This window comes from Sciurus carolinensis, chromosome 7 (assembly GCF_902686445.1).
Source record: "Sciurus carolinensis chromosome 7, mSciCar1.2, whole genome shotgun sequence".
NCBI classification, from domain to species: Eukaryota; Metazoa; Chordata; class Mammalia; order Rodentia; family Sciuridae; genus Sciurus; species Sciurus carolinensis.
Genome location: NC_062219.1, coordinates 119110280 through 119130798, shown reverse-complemented (window position 1 = coordinate 119130798; position 20519 = coordinate 119110280). Strand labels below are relative to the sequence as shown.

Sequence of the window (20519 nt, the reverse complement as noted above, 5' to 3'; positions counted from 1 at the left end):
ATATGAATTTATGGAAGTCTGTTGTATCCAATGAGTTTTAATCCATTATACTCATTTGATGTTCAAATTCTTTATGATTTAACTATTTAGATTTGGATTCTAAGTTAAATCATAAAGAATTTGAGCATTAAAAGAGTGTAATGGATTAAAACTCATTGAATACAACAGACTTCCATAAATTCATACCAATGATGATTGTGATGAAAAATAAATTAATGGTGAAAAGCCAAAGTTCCTTCCAATAACTGAATGCAGACCATAATCATGTGGAAAAATGTTAGCATTAAATAATCACCATTTTCAGGTACTACCTTAACTAAGTGATCAAGGATAACACTACCAATACTAAGTATGTGCCTCTAAGTGGTATGATTCACAAAGGAAAATACAATTAATTAGGAATATCAAACATGCACAATCTGATAAGGAAAGAGAAAAACCCAAACTCAGGGGCAGTCTATGAATTCTTTAAAAATGTCAATATCAGGAAAGACAAAGGAGGAAGGCTATAAAACTGTTCTAGATTTAGAGACACACAAACTAAATAAAATAGGTGATCTTGGATTGGGTACTGAACAGAAAAAAACAAAAAACTTTTTTTCTATCAAAGGCATTGGGACAACTGACAATGTGAATATGATATGGATTAATAATAATGTATTAATGTGATTATAATGTGGTTATGTAAGTGAATGTCTAAGGGAATACATGAAATACATATGGGGGTAAAGGAACATGATGTTTTAACTTAATCTTGAGTATTTCTAAGGTTTTTTTTCAGGCACCCACATTGTCCATTTATAGGACTCAGCTGGTAACAGAAACTTTGTAGAGCCTGGAAGGCTCTGGAAGGCTCTGGAAGGCTTACTCTCTACATTTATGATAAGAGTCACTAGAAGACTCTGTCATCTCCTAATCCCAGCAGTCTGTTTTCACAGGAAACAAGATTTTAGACTCCATTATATTTAAAACAAAAACAAAACTGTACTTGATAAAGCACAAATATTAGCAACCACTACACTCAAAACAGATTCCCCCCACACACAAAGACCCATAATGCCTTACATGATCTTGACTCTTCATTGCCCTCCATACTCATCTTTTTCCTCGGGTCTGTTATTGTCACACCTTTTCAGAGAATTTGGCTGACTTTCCTGTGTAAAACATCACTCTTTGCCACATGCCCTCTGGCATTCCTTACTCTGCTATTTTTCTTCAGTACTTGGCATTTTATTATCTTCCTCCCCACACTCCCAGAATGTAAGCTTCATGAACCCCACTTTTCTTTGCTCACTACCATACCTAAATACACAGAACAGAACATACAAGGTATTTCTCTTTCACCTTTTAGCTATTACTCATCATTCTTCATTGAAGCCCATTATACCTTACTCCCAACTAATTCCCTAATGGATCTAGAAGTGGGGTTTATCAGAGTGACCCTACGGAAGGAGTGCTTTAGAAAGATTCCTTGGGACGGTTTGGTAAAACATAGCAGTACTGGAAACAAAAGATGCAGGAGACGGTGCAGTGGTACAGTGGTCACAGCTAAGGTCTCTTGAATTGTAAGACTTGTTTGATCCTGGCTCTGTAGTTTACCAGAAAAGCTCCATGACTTTGGATAAACTGCTAGTATAAGAAGTTCTCAGTGTCTCAGCTGCCTCATGTGTAAAATGAGGGCAGGAATAATACCACTCATCAGGATTTGGGAGGATTTATGATAACCCTGTGCTTAAAGTACAGTGCCTGAATTTTAGCAATGTGCATAGAAAATAAGGGGAAAAGAACAAGCAAATATTTGTTCATTTACTCAACTTATTTTTACTGAGTATGTATAGGTCTGCTAGGTACTTTTCTAGTCACTGAAAATACAGACATGAGCAAAAAAAGTTCCTGCCTTCATTTTGTTTATGTTCTAGCATGAATGGACAAAAAATTCCTATTTTTAAAAAAGTCCTATTTTATCTAAACCTATCTTGAACTTCGGATAGTGAATAGCAAAAGATGGAATACCAAAATTCCATCAAAATCATAACTCTATTACAACTCTAAGAAATACACATTCTATATCAGTCAGGCCATGAAAAGGGCTAGAGAAAAATTAAGTAGGGTAAGGACAGAATGTACTCATACTATTTTATTTTTTGGTACCAGGGATTGAACCCAAGAGCACTTAACCACTGGGCCGCACCCCCCAGCCTCTCTCCACTTTTTTTTTTAAACTTTGAGACAGGGTCTCCCTAAGTTGCTAAGGCTGGTCTTGAACTTGTAAACCTCCTGCCTCAGCCTCCAGAGTCACTGGGATTACAGACGCACATGCCACCACACTCGGCTCATATTTTAAATAAGGTTGTGACATTTGAGTAAGGAAATGAAAGATGCTAGAGTTTAATATGGAATGATTCAAAACAGAGGTTCCAAAATTAAAACTGAAAATCATAAGGAAGAACTTATTTGAAGATGGTATGTTTTAGATCTTAGAAATACCTTAGATAAAAGACACACGAAAAGAGAAGGGGAAAGAGAGATGCTGGTGAATGCAATTGACCAAATTATGTATGTGCATGTACAAATTTGTAACAACTATAATGTACAATGATAATGTACCAATAAAAATAAACAAATGAATTTTTAAAAAAAGATAAGCTGAAAACTCACTAGAAAATAACCTTTGAAGAATGAACTGGACATAGATTTCCTATGTTCACATATGAATACATGATCAGTTTAACTACACATCATGAATAACCACACAAATGGGAAGTTATATTCCATGTATATATAATGTCAAAATACATTCTACTGTCATGTATGACTAAAAAGCACAAATAAGAAAATAAAGAAAATCCTTAGAAATTTTAGTTTACTTAATTGTCAACTTTAGTCTTTTTCTTCTTTAGGAAATGGGGAATTGTAGGAATTCCTAATACTGAGAAGTGTCTTCTAGGGTCAGTTAGTTATGGGTTAAATTGTGACCTTTGCAACAAGATGCTGGAGTCCTAACCTCCAGTACTTAAAAACTGATCTTATTTGGATATAGAGCCCAAATATGAAATAAAGTTATTAGGATAAGGCCTTATTCACTATGATTGGTGTCCTTATTAAAAAAGGAAAAATTTGGACCCAGGGAGATAACCATCTACAAGGAAAGGAAAAGAGGTCAATTCTCCCTCACAATCCCCAGAAGGAACCCTGCTGACACACTGATTTTTATACTTCTAGCCTTCAGAACTGTGAGACAATAAATTTCTGTTGTTTAAGCCATCCCCTTTGTGGTAATTTGTTATGGAAAACCAAAGAAAATCCTATCTCTACACTTACTTCCTTTAAGAAATCAGAAGTACCTTAAGGAGGGGTTGACTATATTCTAGTCATCCTTATATCCCACCAGAGTATCACACTTACTCATAACTGATGCAAAGATTTAATGAGATACTATTTTAGATCTAGCACCCACACATGATGAAATTCAATAAATGCTAAATTTCTCCCACTACTTTTTCCATATATAATTTCCTTAAAGACATTTTCTTTTGCAAACTGACATAATCCTTTATGTATCTAAATTTATCTGAACTTAACTTCTGAAACATCTTCAAGTAGTCTAAGTTTCTCAACTCAGAAATTCTGGAACTGGCCAGGCACAGGGTCACACACCTGAAATCCCAGCTAATCAGGAGACAAGAAGGAGGATCACAAGTTTGAGGTTAGACTGTACAACTTGGCAAGACTCTGTCTCAAAATAAAAACTAAAAAGGACTGGGAATGTAGCTCAGTGATAGAGTGCTCCTTGGGTTCAATTCCCGATATTGCAAGGGAAAAAAAAAATTCTGGAACTGAAGTTAGGGTTTGGCAATGTCGAAGTTAAAATTTATCATGTATTACACACAAATAACTAAATATAATCCATCTCTTATCTTCAGATCTGACATATCTGTGAAGTACCAACAGATAAGTCAGTAATAGTTTGATACATGAATAGTAATAAGAAACATCATATAAAAGTGAAAGGAAAACCCATTTAATTAAGGAATGAAAAGCACGAGGGAGCACTTCACTTTAGCTCAGCACTCAACATGCATCTCATCCTCAAAACCTTGCCATCAAGTAAAGAAAACACTGACTAAAAGTAGAAAGACTCTGCCTCAAAAACAAAACAAAAACCACTGAGGAAGTTTTAGCTCAGTGATAAAGCCCCCATGTTCTATCCCCAGTACCAAAAAAATTAAAAAGTAAACAAGAGTGTTGGTCCATAAGGCACATTTATTATCAGTTACAAAATAAACCAACACTATAAAAAAAGGCTAACTGAATATTCCAAGAAACAAAAATATACAAGATCACCCCCAAAAGGACTAGCAGACTTGTTTAAAATGTTTAGAACAAAGAATTTAGAATTTGAGTAAGTTAAATAAGGGTTATCAACAGATTTTATGGTACTAACACCAAACTTCATGCATTGATGTTTACTCACAACCTGTGACAATTCTTACACAGTAGCTAAGATATATTAAATGTTATCAAACATTGATTGATAAGTTATTCTAAAATAATCTTCAACACTGTTCAAAGCATTTAATTCACCAGGAAATTTGTTACCTAAAAAGCAAATTATACATGAAGGCACACATGGGAAAAAATGAACATGATTTTTATTATCTAGCTCCTGCCACTAACTTTTATATCTAGTAGGAATATTTTCCTACTATACTTCTCTGAGAAAAAACAAAACACATTTAAATTATTCTGCGGTTTCTAATAACTTTCTGAAATCATTCCTTGTTAAACTGGTTAAAAACCTGGACGCTGTGGTCTTTCACAACTGATCTTGTGGGTCTTTATCAAATTTCCAAAAATTATTCTTTAGTAAAAGACCCAAAGAACCACAGGATCCTCCACAACAATGCTTAGTACTATCTTTGGGAGAGGGTGCTTTAGACAGGTCTATTAATGCCTAAACTTCACCCTAAAGACTCTAAGGGAGAGATTACGAACTGCAGGCTATAAACAAATCTTGTCCCCATACTTTTGTTGACGAAGGGGTTTTAAAAAAATTGTGAACACTAGTGGGGTGTAGTGGTGCATGAGTGTAATCCCAATGGCTCAGGAGGCTGAGGCAGGAGGATCACAAGTTCAAGAGCAGCATTAGCAACTTGGTGAGACCAAGTCTCAAAAATAAAATATAAAATGGTCTGGGATGGGGCTCAGTGGTTGAGGGCTCCCAGGTTCAATCCTCGGTAACTCCCCTCCACAAAACTGTGAACACTAAGCAATCTGGAGAATCACATTAGCTTCTCTCAAAAAATCATATGACATGGTAACACTGGACTCATCTTTTCACAGTATAAGCAGCAGGAGCTAAGACATCTTTCTTCAGATACAAAGGAGGAAGTCTGTTCCACACATTCTAACAACTACCATTCCCTTTTGTCCTACAGTACGTTTCATAAGCCATACTCTGAAAAGAAACCAACATAATCACAATTATATATGATATTCATTTTAAGTTACCAATACAGATAATTCCGTAAGATTTGGAATCTTGAAACCAAAGATAATATAAAATGAAAACAAAAATAAATGAATTGTGTAATCAGGTTATAACACAGCAAGGAATGAGTCCAATTATAAAACTCAGCAATATAATCCCATCATGTTGTTAATGGCAGTGGTAGCATTGTCATCCTAAGACTGTTATGTGTACATTGTGTGAAAAAGAAAATATGTAATTACAGTGGTGGTGTTGAGACGTGAGGTTTTAAGCATAGGATAAAGAAAGAGAGAGATGTAAATTCAAAGTGGTTAAGAAAAAACACAACTTAGTTCCCAGCTCTAATCACAGAAAAAGCCTAGAAATGATGACAAGCTCAATAGGAATAAGCTCCCTAAGAACCCAGACTGTGGTCTCCAAATGGCCTTCTCACTGAAAGATTCTTGGAGAACAGGTTCTTCCCTGGTCCGGAGAAGAAAATATACAAGGTAAATCTGCATTACAGTCATACCAGGCAGCAAAAAACAAATCAAAGATGTCTCAGATTAAGTCTAAAGGACTCAGGACTCATTCTGAAGAGACTCTATTTGGCTAGAGGGGAAAATCAATAAAAATAACAGCTACATGCGCAAAACATAAATATTTTTAAAAATTATGCTAAGTTAAAGAAGTCAGTCACAAAAGACCATATATTACATAATTCCATTTATATGAAATATCCCAAATTGGCAAATTCAAAGAGACAGAAAGTAGATTAGTGGTTGCCTTGCATTGGATGCAGGACAGAATGAGATGAGGACAGCTTTAGAGAATGATTACTAACAGGTACAACAGGGTTTCTTTCTGGGACAATGAAAACATTCTAATCTTAAAATTATGCTACAAGAGGGCTGGGGATACAGTTCAGTTGGTAGAGTGTTTTCCTTACATGTACAAGGCCCTGTGTTCAATCCCTAGCATTACAAAAAAAAAAAAAAAATTATGGTACAAGTCTGTGAACACATTAAAAATCATTGAACTGCATATTTTAAATGATTTTGTAATATGTAAATTACACCTTCATAAAATTGTAGGAAAAAAAACCACTGTTTATAATCAAATTAATTTTTATTGATCATTTTGAGGATGTAGGGAAAACAATGACAAATTGTCCTTCTGGGTAACCAAAGGAATAAAGTAAAACTCTTTACAATAATAAATTAAGGAACAGAATATTATCATTTTGAAACCCTAAATAAATTAATGAGTCTAAGCAATGATCAATGGCCACTGATATCACACAAAACACACAAAAAAGATAAATTCAGACAATAGATGCTTCCTGAGAGAATACAATATCATCCATTAAAGAGTCTAGCTGAAACAAATCCGTGAGGAAAAGAACCAGAGAACCCATAGATTAAAAGACAATAGAGACATTTCAAGCAATAGCAATGTAGGATCCTTATGGATCCTGATTCAAACACAATTAGCAGGGTATTCAGCAAGGATTTATTTTTAAAAATTCTAAGGTATGATTATTAGTATTAAAGTTATGTTTTTAAGAATTAAGAGTCCATGGGCTAAGGTTGTAGCCCAGTGGTAGAGCACTCGCATAGCGTGTATAGGGCACTGGGTTCGATTCTCAAGACCGAATAAAAGTAAATAAAGTTTCATCAACAACTAAAAAAAATTTAAAAACAAATTAAGAGTTCACATCTTAGGCTGGGGATATAGCTCAGTTGGTAGAGTGCTTGCCCCACATGCATAAGGCCCTGGGTTCAATACCCAGCACCACAAAAAAAAAAAAAAAAAAAAAAAGAATCTACATCTTATGAAGCCTGGAATCTGGAATTTGCTTTAAAATAAGAAGCAGGAAAATGGGGGAGAAAATGCAGATAAAACAACACCTACTTTAGCTGGATTACTGCATTTATCTCCCCCATTATTTCACATTTCTGAAATTAAGACACATCTTAATGTTAATTCTGTCAGATTAACTGATAGTATTTTTTTCATAGCAGTACATAAAATGTTATCTTATTGAAAGCACCTTAAACTCAATTTAAAAATTTCTGTAAGATTGCACACACACACATTTCTACTTATTACATAGCACTTGGAAGGGAGGGGTTCTAAAATCCTCTCAGGTATCTGAATTTTCTTACTTCCTTAGAATTAACTACAGTGAGAGAAGCATTAAAAATACCACTTTGGACAATATAAAAATAAATTTAGGTGTTCCAGACAAAAGATCTTATACACAGACTCAAATGATGGCTCTGCCTCATGCTATGGAGCATTGTTCTACAGCTTCTCCAGGCCTGTTTTCCTTATTTGTAAAATGCAGATAACCCTCACATCAAATGGTGATAATTCAAGGAAATGTTTGCAGGCTGCCTGACACTTAGCAAGTGCTCTATATGTGTTTGTTTAAAAAAATTAATAGAAATAAATGAATAAACCATGCTAAAGAAATGCGTGATAACTTTTATTTATTGATTTATGGAATTTATTAACTTCTGCTATGAAAAATGAGAAAATATACACCTCTTCCCACCAGTTCTGTGATAAGCTCCCAATTTTTGGAATAGTATTATTTTTATATTGTTATGTTTTGTGATATTTACATTATATTCTGTGTAATGAAGACTTCACAATTCTCAATAACAAGTGAAAGTGACATTTTCAGTCTCAAAAATAGTAATAAGAAATTTAGTCCCCAAACCAGTATTAGTGGTAGAGAAGAGTTGGAGAGTATGCGTAAATGACTACCTAAGGTGGGGGCAGAGGACTGCCAGTTACTCTATAAGAACTAAATTGATTCTAGTTCATCTGTCTTTTCTTCACTTTTAACAAGGGAATGCCTATACACCCAACTTACTCTTAGCACTCTAACAAGTTACAGGTTTCTAGTAATTTGTTTCACTGCAGTAGAAACAAAAACATAAAATTTGCTAAGATATACACTTACTGATGAAGAATAAAAGAAAATATTTCTGACATGAGTTCCTGAAATGCAATTTATAAGTACATTCTTAAAGATAATAAAAAAATCATACAATTAAAATGCAACTTTTTTGGGGCTGGGGAGTTAGCTCAGTTGGTAGAGTGCTTGCCTTGCAAGCACAAGGCCCTGGGTTCAATCCCCAGCACCGCAAAAAAAAAAAAAAAAGCAACTTTTAAAGAAAGATGACAATTGATATTGGAAAAATTTCAATAATAAAAAAGCAAAGGAAAAGTTAGCCACATTAAAAAAAAACAGTCAAAAAACACTAGAGGCGGGCTGGGGATATAGCTCAGTTGGTAGATGAGAAATACAACTATGTCACATAACAAAGGATATATTCCTAATAAAGAGCTCTTAAAAATCAAGAAACAAGATCTATAACCCAAAGAAAAAAAATGAGCCACCAGGCACGGTGGCACATACCTGCAATCCCATGTATTTGGGAGGCTGATACAGAAGGACCTCAAGTTGAAGGCCAGCCTGGGCAACTGTGTGAGACCCTATCTCAAAGTAAAAACTGAGGATATAGATAAGTAGTAGAGTAGTTGCCTAGCATGCGTGAGACCCTGGGTTTAATCACCAGCACCAAAAAAAGAAAAAAGAGAGAAAGGGTGGGGGGGGGGGGGTAGATAAAACAATTTAAATTAAAACAAGATGACTTACAGATTGCCAGATTTGGAAATATTTTTTTCAAGTAATACTACTTGAGTTCTTTCTGGTTGCAACTAGTTTCTAAGCAGGAAAACCAAGAACAATTCTACTCCCACTGTTCTGCTTGGAGCAGTCCTTCAAATCTCTTAAAATGTGGACTCCATCTTACTATTTACTCAGAGCATAGGCCTGTAATCCCAGCTAATCAGGAGGTTGAGGCAGAATAGCACATTCAAGGCCAGCTTGAGACCCTGTCCCAAAATAAAAAAGGTTTGAATGGTATAGCTAGGGGGTACCACGAAACAAACAAACAAACAAAACCCTGCAATTTTGTAACCTAATCCCAACTTCTCAACCTAAAATACTGTGTAATTTACTGAGCATTATGTCTATTGTTATGTTATTCTAACTCCCCTTCCACTAAAACTCTAGAGAGAAGCAGGAATTCTCCCTTCTTCCACTGTGTATTTCAAGGATGAAAAATAGTGATTAGGATATGTTAAACTGTAATGAACAGGAGTTATACAGGGTTAAAACTTTCTGGAGAAAACTTTTTTTTTTTTGGGGGGGGGGGGGCGGTTACAAAAGATTGAACACCCAGGGGTGCTTAACCATTGATCAACAACATTCCCAGTCCTTTTTATATTTTATTTTGAGACAAGGTCTCCCTAAATTGCTTTAAAATCCTTGCTAATTTGCTGAGGCTTTGAACTCACCATCCTCCTGCCTCAGCCTCCTGAGCTGCTGGAATTACAGGCCTGATGCTCTGCATTGGCTGGAGAAAACTTTTGACACTATGAATTAAAAATCTTTAAAATGTTCATTCCAGCAATTCAAAGAATCCATCCTAAGAAATTATTACTAATGCAAGCAATGATTTATCCAAAAAATTATTCATCTTAGTTGTGAATTAACTGGTAAAGGTAAACGGTCTACAGTAAAACATTTAATGCTATGAAAACTATTCATGTTAATGTTACTATGGAAAATATACCCAATGATTCCATTTTTTGTCTTAAAAATAGACATGTTTAGCTAGGCAAGTGGCACATTCTTGTAGTTCCAGCTACTCTCAAGAGGCTGAGGCAGGAGAATCACTTGAGTCCCAGGAATTCAAAATCAACCTGGGCAACAACATAGTGACTCCTGTCTCAAAACAAACAAAAAAGTACATACATGTTTATTAACAGGAACTAAAACAAATAATAGTATATCCACTTAATGGAATGCTACATAAAGTTATTCCTTGTGTCTCAATATGGAATCATTTCTAAGACTTAGTAAAAAAAAAAGTGGACTTTAGGGGCTGTTGTTGTAGCTCAGTGGTAGAGCACTTGCCTAGCACATGTGAGGCACTAGATTTGATCCTCAGCACCATATGAAAACAAATAAAAATAAAGGCATTGTGTCCATCTACAACTAAAAAAAATTAAAAATTAAAAAAAAAGATGAACTTCAGTATAATACAGTAAGGCTGCACTATTTGGAAGCACTAAAGAACCAATTTCCAAAGTGTATTGTTAAGTATAAAGAGCACCCAACACTATTGTTTAATTTTAAAAAATTATTTCAAGTGTGCTGGTTCTACTTCCTAGTAGACGAAAGTATCAAAAAGTTTTAAGCACTTTTTCCTTCTAGATTTTCAATATAACAATTTATATATTTGGAACATTAAGAAATAAAACCACTATCTCCCTCCCAACTCCACAGATCGAGGACTCAAAAGAGCAAAAGAACTTCTCCAACTCAATTTTAATACCAAATTTATACTAAAACTGTAACATTATTTTATTTTAAAGAAAGTAAAAGATCACTGTTCAAACTAACTTCCTAATCTAAGTAATAAAATTACAAGGTAGGAAATCCATTCTGAAATTATGTTTCATCAAAACAATTCTGCAAGTATTTATAAACTGTTAAATCATAAAAGCTTATGATGAATAGACAGAGGGCCATGGCTATTAGTACACATACTGAACACTGAAATCTCAAAGACAGACACTGGGCTCTTTCAGAGACATTAAACAATGGGTCAAGAAAGGGTAACCACACATCCAGGTATCCCAAGATTTCTTATTCAAAATCCTATTTTCACTCAACTTCTACCTATTTATTCTCAGCCACATAAAAAGGAATTGTCATTTGGAGATACCAAGATTAGGAACCAGGGCTTTACAACATTCAAAAACTGGATTCAAATCCTAGCTTTACAATTTTCTAGAGGTGTAATCTAACAAACTTCATTACTGTAAAGTCAAATGGAGATTATCACCAACAAGTTAATATTAGTAAACACAAACTGTAAAAGTAAAATGAAGGAATTGATCAAATAAAACAATGCCCCAAAGTCAAACCTTTCAGCACAGTGATAGAACCCAAAGGAAACATACCCTGCCACACACAAAGAGCAATGGCCTGAAAGGCAGGAGCCCACTCTCAACTGCAACCAACTCCATGAACCCAGGCACATTATTTCAATAATGTGGGTTCTAGTTTTTAAGGTCTACAAAATCAGTGGACTGAAAATCCTTTCCACTTATATCATGCCATGACTGAATTACTAGGGATGCTAGTTACTGTTATCTTCTTGCAAAGGTTTCTAAAATTTGACATGAATGCTTGGTTTTTGTAACCTACAGAACCTGACCAATTTTCATTTTGACTGAGCCACCAATCATAACAGCATATGAGACTGTTTCCTTAACAAACTTGTCCAAGGTCAGATTGCTAAAAAGTAGCAAAATCAGAATTCAAAACCAGAGCATCTCACTTCAAAAACCAAACTTTGTGGTGTGTTTCTTCCTCAGAACTTTTTCCTGACTAATCTGTAAGTAGAAGTTTGTCTTTGCAAAATGAGAAGTTGTCAGGAGTGCAGTCAGGAGTGACTGAACAGAGTCAAGTTACCTGAGTCGGGTGGGCTTGAACTGACACAATAATCTAACCAACTTAATTAATTAGAAATCCCAGTTACTTACAAGGAGGTTGGAGATATAAAAAGGGAAACGGAGGTAAAACTATTAAAAAAAAAAAAAAAAAAAAAAAAAAAACCTTATTAATGAAGGTAAAAACAAAAAGTGCTTTTGAGAGTATAAATAAATGGAGGTAATTCTTCACTTCTAATTTCAGAAGTCAAAGTTTTAGAAAACATAGTATTCAGTAAAATAACTGCTGGATCATCTATAATCCATATGCAAAAAAGTGCAAGTATGGAAATAATTAAGAACAGAAATAACTCTAGGTTACCCATAATAGTGAATAGAAGAGTAACAGTGCTTTACAAATAAAGCACCTGACTGACATAGATAATCCAAAGTAACAAACATCTAATTAAAAATAAAGTTATAGGGGCTGGGGAGATAGCTCAGTTGGTAGAGTGCTCGCCTTGCAAGCACAAGGCCCTGGGTTCGATTCCCAGCACTGCAAAAAAATAAAATAAAATAAATAAAGTTATATGGTCAACAATATACACTCACTTCTCAAACTACAGTATAATTCAGGCTAATTATCACAATTAAATTCTAAGTAGCATGAGTGTTCAAGAGAGAAGGCCTGAGACGATAATTTCTAAAAAAAGAGAGTGAATGATAAAATCCCTACCTTCTTACACCAATAGAAAACTAACATTTTATAACATTCATATCAGTTTCACATGGAATAAAACTAAGGAACAGAAAAAAGTAACATTTAAATTCCTCCTGCATTCTAGAACTAGGTTAGCACCTTGCTTTTTCCATCAATCTAGGATAAAAAACTGGTTTTGAATCTCATGTAGATAATCAAGAGGTAAACACACACACTCACATATGCCTTGGTCACCAAGCACTTACAAAAGAAAAAATTTCATAAGATAGATAATAGATATGGAGCAAGAAGTGAGGTCACCTACTATTTCAGCTCTATTGAAAGAGAGAAGCAATTATAAGCTCTTCCCAACCATTAGATTTCAAAAAAACCCACCCTTATCCATCCACGTCTAGTACTGTCATTCAAGAGTATAGCCTAGGTTTTTGAAATGCGTTACACCAGCTCAGAAAGAACTAGACGGTATACAACACCAAAAAAAAAAATCAAATAATGGAAACCGGGCAGAAATAACACATCTAAAATTAAGAACTAGGAGGCGAACTTTTTCGCTGAATACGAATTGTCTAAACTGACTTCCAGGAGCCTTTGCTATTAAACATTAATACGAGATAAAAGTTCTTAAGACTAAGCCTCACTTGCTGAAGTCATCCACCGGGGGCGTTTATACCAGGCTGTGACCAACTTTTGTGTTCCTCACAATAGCGCTAATCCACTGTTGCATCCTGTTAATGAAACTGGACCTGTAGCACTGAAATACACCGAACCAGAATCATCACCGACGTTAGACGAAGAACTCTCCCGGAACTACCGTGATAACTCCAAAAGGTTATCTGCGTTCAGCAGGAGGACTTGAGGTTTAGGAAGAGAAGTAACACATCGACTGTGTGATCCGCCCGCAAACTGTAAATTAGGCGATGCGCCTTGCAGGCTCAGGAAGTTGACTAACCAGGGACAAGCTCCATGCCCTCCTCTATGAAAGGGAGCATGTGGTTGGCAGAACCAAAAGTAAACACGGAAAATCCATTCAAGAATTTCCTGATGGCCTACCGTGCGGACGTACGAGGCAAGTTAGACGCTGAGAAGCAAGTAAGGGAAAGAGACCAGAGTTCACCGACAGACTGATAATGATCTACCAGCTCCAGTGGGGGCCCAAACTTGGGGAGCTTCTCACTCCCATGAATTTGGAGAAGAGAGGTGCCGAGCAGGCTCTGGTCCTCCTCCAACAGCCCTTCCAGCAAGCCTTAGCTGGGGCAGCTAAGACCCAGGCCTGGCGCTCCGAAACAGAAGCTCCCTTCCACATGGTTGCCGTTGAGCAACCCGCCAAGCAGCCCTGAGGCCATGCGGTTGGGGGCCGCGGAGTGCTCAAACCCCGTGCACGTTCAAGACACTAAACTAGAGCAGAGGAGGTGAACGAGGAAATCCAAAGAACGGGGCATTGGGGTACAAGACTCACTTCCTTTGGGCTTTGTCCTTCTTGGCCTTGGTCCTTTTCTTTCGGGCCTGGAGCGCAAGCACTGCAGGAGAGAGGGATGGGTGAAGGGCGAATGTGGAGGAAAAGAGGCAACCAAGGTGAGGGTGGAGACCCAGCAGGGGCGCCAGGCCCGGCTGCGGGGCCTGCCTGAGGGACGGCTGCGGGGCGAGCGCCGCGGCTTTGGCGAGGTGGCCGGCCAGAGGGCTGGCGGCCCACGGGGCGCACAGCAGCGCCCGGGCAGGATGCGCCCGAGGGGGCTCGGGACCGGTCAGGGGTCCGGCGGGCGGGAGTCTGCCTCGCCCGCCGCAGGTCGGGCCCAGGAGTGGCCCCAAGGCGCGAGCCGGCCTGGCGGGGAACAAGGGGCGGTGACCACCAGCGCCGGAGGACGCCCGGGCTGAGGGGCGCGGACCCGCAGCCCAGAGACTGGGGGTGGGGGGCGGCGCCACCTCAAAGGAGGGGTGCCGCACGCCCGGGAACCGGACGGCGGCGGTTAGGCGAGGTTCCCGGCGCTAACTCCGGCCTCGCCCAGGCGGCCGTTGCCCCTCGTGGCGGAGGCCCCTCCACCGCTCACCTTTCCGCTCCATGGCGAGACCGGTAACCGCCAGGCGCCTGCGCACTGGAGTGGCGGCGAATCCCGCTCCCGCCGCGGCCCAAAACCGAGCCCGCGCTCGCCCCGCCCCAGTCCCCGCCCCTTCCCGCCCCACGGCGCCGCGCGCCTGCGCGTTGACCAAGGAGCCTACCACCTGCTCCTGAGGAGGGTGTCGCGAGGGGCGGGGGAGAGGGAGGAACGGGGAGGGCAAGTGCTAAATGGTATTTTGAGATCCAAAGTTGGAAGCCTGGCTTGGTTAGTTTTGTTCTATTTACCCGGCCTTAACCCCTTAGAAAAGGAGCAGAGCGCGTCCTTGAGGGCTCCCTGCGTGCTGAGTCAGAGCAGGTAATTGAGATCTGCCTCAGTTTCCTGGCCTGTGGAATGGATTAATCAGGCATGTCCCAGTTCCTTCTCAGAGCTCTTTTGAGGGCCAGTTAAGACACTTAAAATGGAAAAAAGAAATAACCTGGGAGAAAGAGAAGGAAGTGGGAACAACACGAACCCTGGAGGAAAGGAACCTGTTCCCCTATCATTTAAAAAGTCTTTAAAAGTGAAATTTTTAAATTACAAGTTTAAATGAAAGTTGTAAAGGAAGAAGGGAAGGGAGAATAAAAACGTTTAATGTTTTTTCATTTTACCGCGTTATCATCTTTAAAGTACATGCTAAAGTTTTCTTTATAGGATGTTTTTATACTTTTCTAAATGCATTATCTCTTTTGATGTTTAATACAACAGGCAAGATAGTTAGTACCTACATTACACAAAAAATTAAAACTTGGAGAGGATATGTAGGCAGAATCTTGGTGTCCCAACCCAATTGATTCCATCATCAAACTCTTACTGTAAAGCAGGATCTGCAGAGTTTCTGAAAAGGACTATAAAGTCAACACTGAGGCTTTGTGGATCCTGAGATTTCTTTTCCCACTGGTCAGCTCTGCCACTTGAACTTAAAAACAGTCATAGAAAATATGGGCTGTCTGGGTTCCTACAGAGATTGATTTATGGGAACTGAAAGCTGAGTTTCATATACTTGTCATATTTATGAAATACTCTCCTTTTGATCTTTTTTTCAAACATTTCAACCATTCTTAGTTCAGGCCTTGGTTTGCTAACCCCTGTTGTTAAGTGCATGGTTTAAAGACAGGGATGTGTTCTGAGAAATGCGCCATCAGATGATTTTGCCCTGGGAACATCAGAGAGTACTTGCACAAACTAAGATAGCTACAAAATCACTAGGTGGTATAATCTATGGGACTACTGTTGTATATGCAGTCTGGTGTTAACTGAAACTTTCAGACAAGTAACCAATCAACTGGGAAAAGAAGATGAGAGTGTAATAGTAAAACACAAGTCAAGGATGGTAAATAACTTAAGTCCAGCCAGGAAGGCGGCAACTTTTGAGCAGTCTTGAGAAACGTGTAGGATTTCCATAGGTGGGGAAGGAGATGTCAGGCATTCTTGAATGACAAAATCAATTGAGTAAAAAGGCAAAGACATGGAAACATGGGTGGGGTTTGGGACTGGTAATGATTGAAGGGATGAAATAGGTAAGGCTGGAAAGGTAGGTTTGCCAAATTTGAAATTTAGATAATTAATATCTGTTGCATGAAACCTGAATGATAGCATTTCTAGGCATATTGTGAAACAGGACAACACCTCTTGGCCAAGGAAGACTGTAGTCCAGTTTCTTTTCTAAATTAAACTTGAGAACAAAAGGAGAGCCGGGACAGAAAAGGAAGCCCTGGAGTCTGAGGATTCCTTAAGTTCAGGAACAACCTAGATGGTTTAACAAAGATAGTGGGCGGGGTTGGGGGGGGCTAGGAAAAATTCTAAAATTGGGAAAGAACTGCTCACCAGAAACCAAACTCTGGAAGGTCTGGAACCCCGTGTACATTTTCCTTGATGTATCCTCAGGGCCTACACAGTGTCTGGTGCTTAGTAGGTGCTCAAATATTTATCTAATAAAAGAATAAATGATCTACACCTTATAAGAAACGTCAGGAAAACAGAGAAAATACTGAGTCAAGAGAAGAGCTGGGCTAAAATCCAAATGGTTACTGCCAATCCATCAAAAAGAGATGTGTTCAGCTTGCCACCATTCTGTCAGGCCCATTCTGATTGATTGTTCCTTCTTTCCTCCAAGAACTTATTAACCATCCGTTTAATAACTCATTCAAGAATTTTTCCAGGAGAATGCTAAGTTCTTTGAACAAAGTACCCTGAATTGACCATTTCTCCTTTTTTTTTTTTTTAATTCTCTCACTATGCTTCAGTTCTCCACATTTCTTTTAAGATCTCTATAACTGTTTACATTAGGTTTCCCCCGTTCTAAAGTCATTCCCTTTTTTTTTTTTTCTATTTCTTGCTTTAAAATCATCTTTACCCTTCCAGAAATTATTCTGTGTGTGTGTGTGTGTGTGTGTGTGTGTGTGTGTGTAGTCCTGGGATTGAACCCAAGGGTGCTCTACACTGAGTTACACCCTCAATCCTTTTTTATTTTTATTTTGAGATGGTCTCACTAAATAACCCAGGCTGGCCTTGAACTTGTGATCATCCTGCCTCAGCCTCCTGAGTCACTGTGATTGCAGTCATATGCCTCCATGCCCAGTTCAGAAATTATTCTTAAAAGTTGTAGCTTTGGTGTTCATTCTGTTTTATGCACATGCCTACATGCGCGCGCACACACACACACACACACACATACACACACAAGCCCCTTAGTTGTTTTTCTGTAAGTTCCTTAAAAGTATAATTATTCAGAGAACATCATATTTTGGGCAGCTCATGGACAGTGTCAGAATTTCATTTTCTGAAAAGATCTTATTCCTCTTGAGCTTAATTTACCTTTTAAGACTGCACTTGTGAACTTCTCTAATGCTTCGTTGACATTTTTGAAATCCCACTGCTTAAAGTTGAGCATGGATCCTCCCATCCAATATTCCCTGCCTTAGATTGTCACAAACGGTTACACTGTCCAAAATTTTTATCTGACTTAAATCCAAAGTAGTACATCCCCTTATGGCTTCTCTTCCATCCTGCTGATGAAATGAACGACAGGAGAAAGTGAAAACAACAGGAGAAAGTTTCCGTGGGAAAACCCCAACGGAACTTTGTCTTACCTTTGTGATACTTTTGTGAAGCATATTGGGAAGATAAAACATATTCTAGGTCTGAGTATCAGGAAACGTGGCAATCCAAAAGGATAATTGAAGAGAATTTAATGAAGGGATAGAGGTGTGGATAGGATTAAGGAAAACCAACAAGGTTTGCCGAGGCACTCAGGGACTAGCAACAGCAAGAAGAGACCAGGGAAGGAGATAGTACCAGAACTTAGCCAGAACTTGTATTAGTTTGCTAGGGCGGCCATAACGAAGTACCACCGACTGGGTGGCTTACTCGCAATAGAAATGTATTGTCTCACACTTATGGAGGCTAGATCAAGGTGTTGACAGGATTGGCTCCTTCTGAGGGTTGTGAAGGAGCATCTTTTTCAGTCCCTTTTCTTGACTTATAGATGGCTATCTTCTTCCTGTGTCTCTGCACATTGTCTTACTTGTGTGCATTTCTCTCCCTGTTTCTCCATTTCTTCTTATAAGGACAAGGGTCATCCTGGAATAGAGTTCATCCTAATAACCTCATTTTAACCCTATTGCCTCTATAAAGATTCTGTTTAACACAGGTAAGGACTCCAACATATCCTTTGTGTTTTGGGGTGGGGGTGGGGGTGGGGACACAATTCAACCCATAACAAAGCTGTAGCAGCAGGAAAGGGCGGCCCAACAAATAAGCCCAGCAGGGACAGAGCAGGGAAAGAAATACTCAACTTCTTCTCTCATCCTCTCAAGCTAGTGGCTCCTACTGACAAAACCCACTAGAGGTTAGAAGGCAGCCTCCCCAGGGCACAGGAGGGTGGAGGAGGGTGGAGAGTAGATCTGGAGGGCTAAATAGAGTATCCAGCATAGCCTGTCTGGGCAGTGGATACACCCGAAACAGCTAGCACATTCCAAGCAGGTAAGTCCACCTCTGGAGCCCCTGATCCCTGGAGAGAGTTGAGAACTGAAGTTGCTCCGGGATACCGCCCCTCCCCCCGGTTTCTGGCTTCATTCTATGAAAGTTTCTACTTCATAAGGAAATTGTGTTTGGGTGAAGAGTTAGGGGAGGAGGTGGAAGAGAGAAAAGAATAAAGGCCTGGGCTTGGAGAAGCAGAAATAGAGGTAGTAAGGAAGATGCAGGAAAAAAGAGGGAATGTGGGAAAAGGAGGTTACAGAGATCAGTGGTCCCTGGAGCTGGCAGGGTCAGTGCACTGCTCCCTGGAGTGCTCTGGAGAGGCTGCAAAGGTTTGCAAAGTAACTTGAGCTGATCACACTGAGCCTCCTCCAGCCTCTTTGTTCCTTTTTGGTTGGGAATAATACCTGCGGGAGAAACTTCACAATGGTTAGGATTTGCTTCTCCCAGAACCTCACTCTCAGGATATAAAGAAAACAAGCTCTACACTCATTTGGTAAACATTCATTAGCAGACAGGCACAAAATAGCCTCTGTGGCCTGTTCTTGTAAGTTCTCTGGGGGCCCCAGCTTCTCTGTCTTGCTGAGTGCTGCTGTCAAAGCATGAATGAAAGGTTTACTCGAGTCCCAGAGTCAGAACCTGAGTCACCCTCATCACAGGCAACAGGCAATCTGAGATGGAGTCTGCCTTATACCTATTATGCTATTTTGAGACGGACTGATGCCAAAAGTGTTATCAGAAATAGGTTTTTACTGGTGAAAAGACTTGCTTGAAAAAAAAAAAAGAAAAAAAAAAAAAAAGACGTGGGTGTTAGAAAAGCAATGCCCTTGGTGAAATCTGTGGCCTTCAATTAGTCTGAACTACTTTTGCTGTAGCCACTTTCTGATTAGAAAATTTGCTAACCACTGGGCCCAATGATGCTTGCCTGTGACTGCACAACTTGGGAGGTAGAGGCAGGAGGGTTGGGAGTTCCAGACCAGCCTCCACAACCTAACGAGACCCTGCCTCAAAATTTAAAAAATTAAAAGGGCCAGGGATGTGACTCAGTGATAGACTGTTCCCAGCTTCAACCCCCAGTACAAAACCAAAAATAAGCAAATTGCTAACCTCTCCTGGCATGGAAATTGTGGATTAAAACTCAAGTTGTACCTATGTATAACTTTTAACTGGCATATCATGTTTAAAGTTTAATATTCCCAAGCTTTTTGTGTGTGTTGGGGGGGGGGTATTTTTGTGGTATAGGGATCAAATCCAGGACCTCATGCACTTTTGGTAAGTATTCTATAACTAAGCTATACCTCCAGCACCCAAGTGTTTAAGAAATAGATTTACTGATTTCAAATGCCAACTAAAAAGAAGGAAGAGGAGGAGGAGGAGCAGCAGCAGAAGGAGCAACTTGGAAGTCCAACGCTAAGGGAATGCTTAAGAAATTTCATAGCACATCCCGCTATGCAACTTGCCAAAACAGGAATGCACTGGATCCTATCTAAGGTTATGGAAGTACCAGAATAGCTTTGTTAAACATCCTCACCTAGAATATGCTTTCCTTGCTTTAATTCTAAAAATGAAAGCCAAAGTATTTTAAAGTAAATTATAAACATCTTAAGATGGAGCACCCTTAGGAGGTTCCCAGGCTGGGCAAAGATGTTTTGCTGTACTTAGCATGTCCAAGGGGCTGTGCAGACTTGGACAATAAAAATAATGAACTGAAAATCAAAACTTTTCCATGGTTTCCGAG

At 38.9% G+C, this 20519-nt stretch overlaps 1 protein-coding gene across 1 annotated transcript in view; it reads right to left on the bottom strand.

Moving 5' to 3' along the window:
* The window catches only part of Srpk1 (SRSF protein kinase 1), a 73920-nt gene extending 59073 nt beyond the window's left edge, over positions 1-14847 (bottom strand). Inside the window, exons 1-2 of the mRNA XM_047557965.1 lie at positions 14759-14847; positions 14170-14230 (exon numbers count right to left, since the gene is read on the bottom strand). Of these exons, the coding sequence (XP_047413921.1) occupies positions 14170-14230; positions 14759-14771 (74 nt within the window). The 5' untranslated portion in view covers positions 14772-14847. The remainder of the gene's footprint in view (positions 1-14169; positions 14231-14758) is intronic.
* Positions 14848-20519: the final 5672 nt, after the last annotated feature.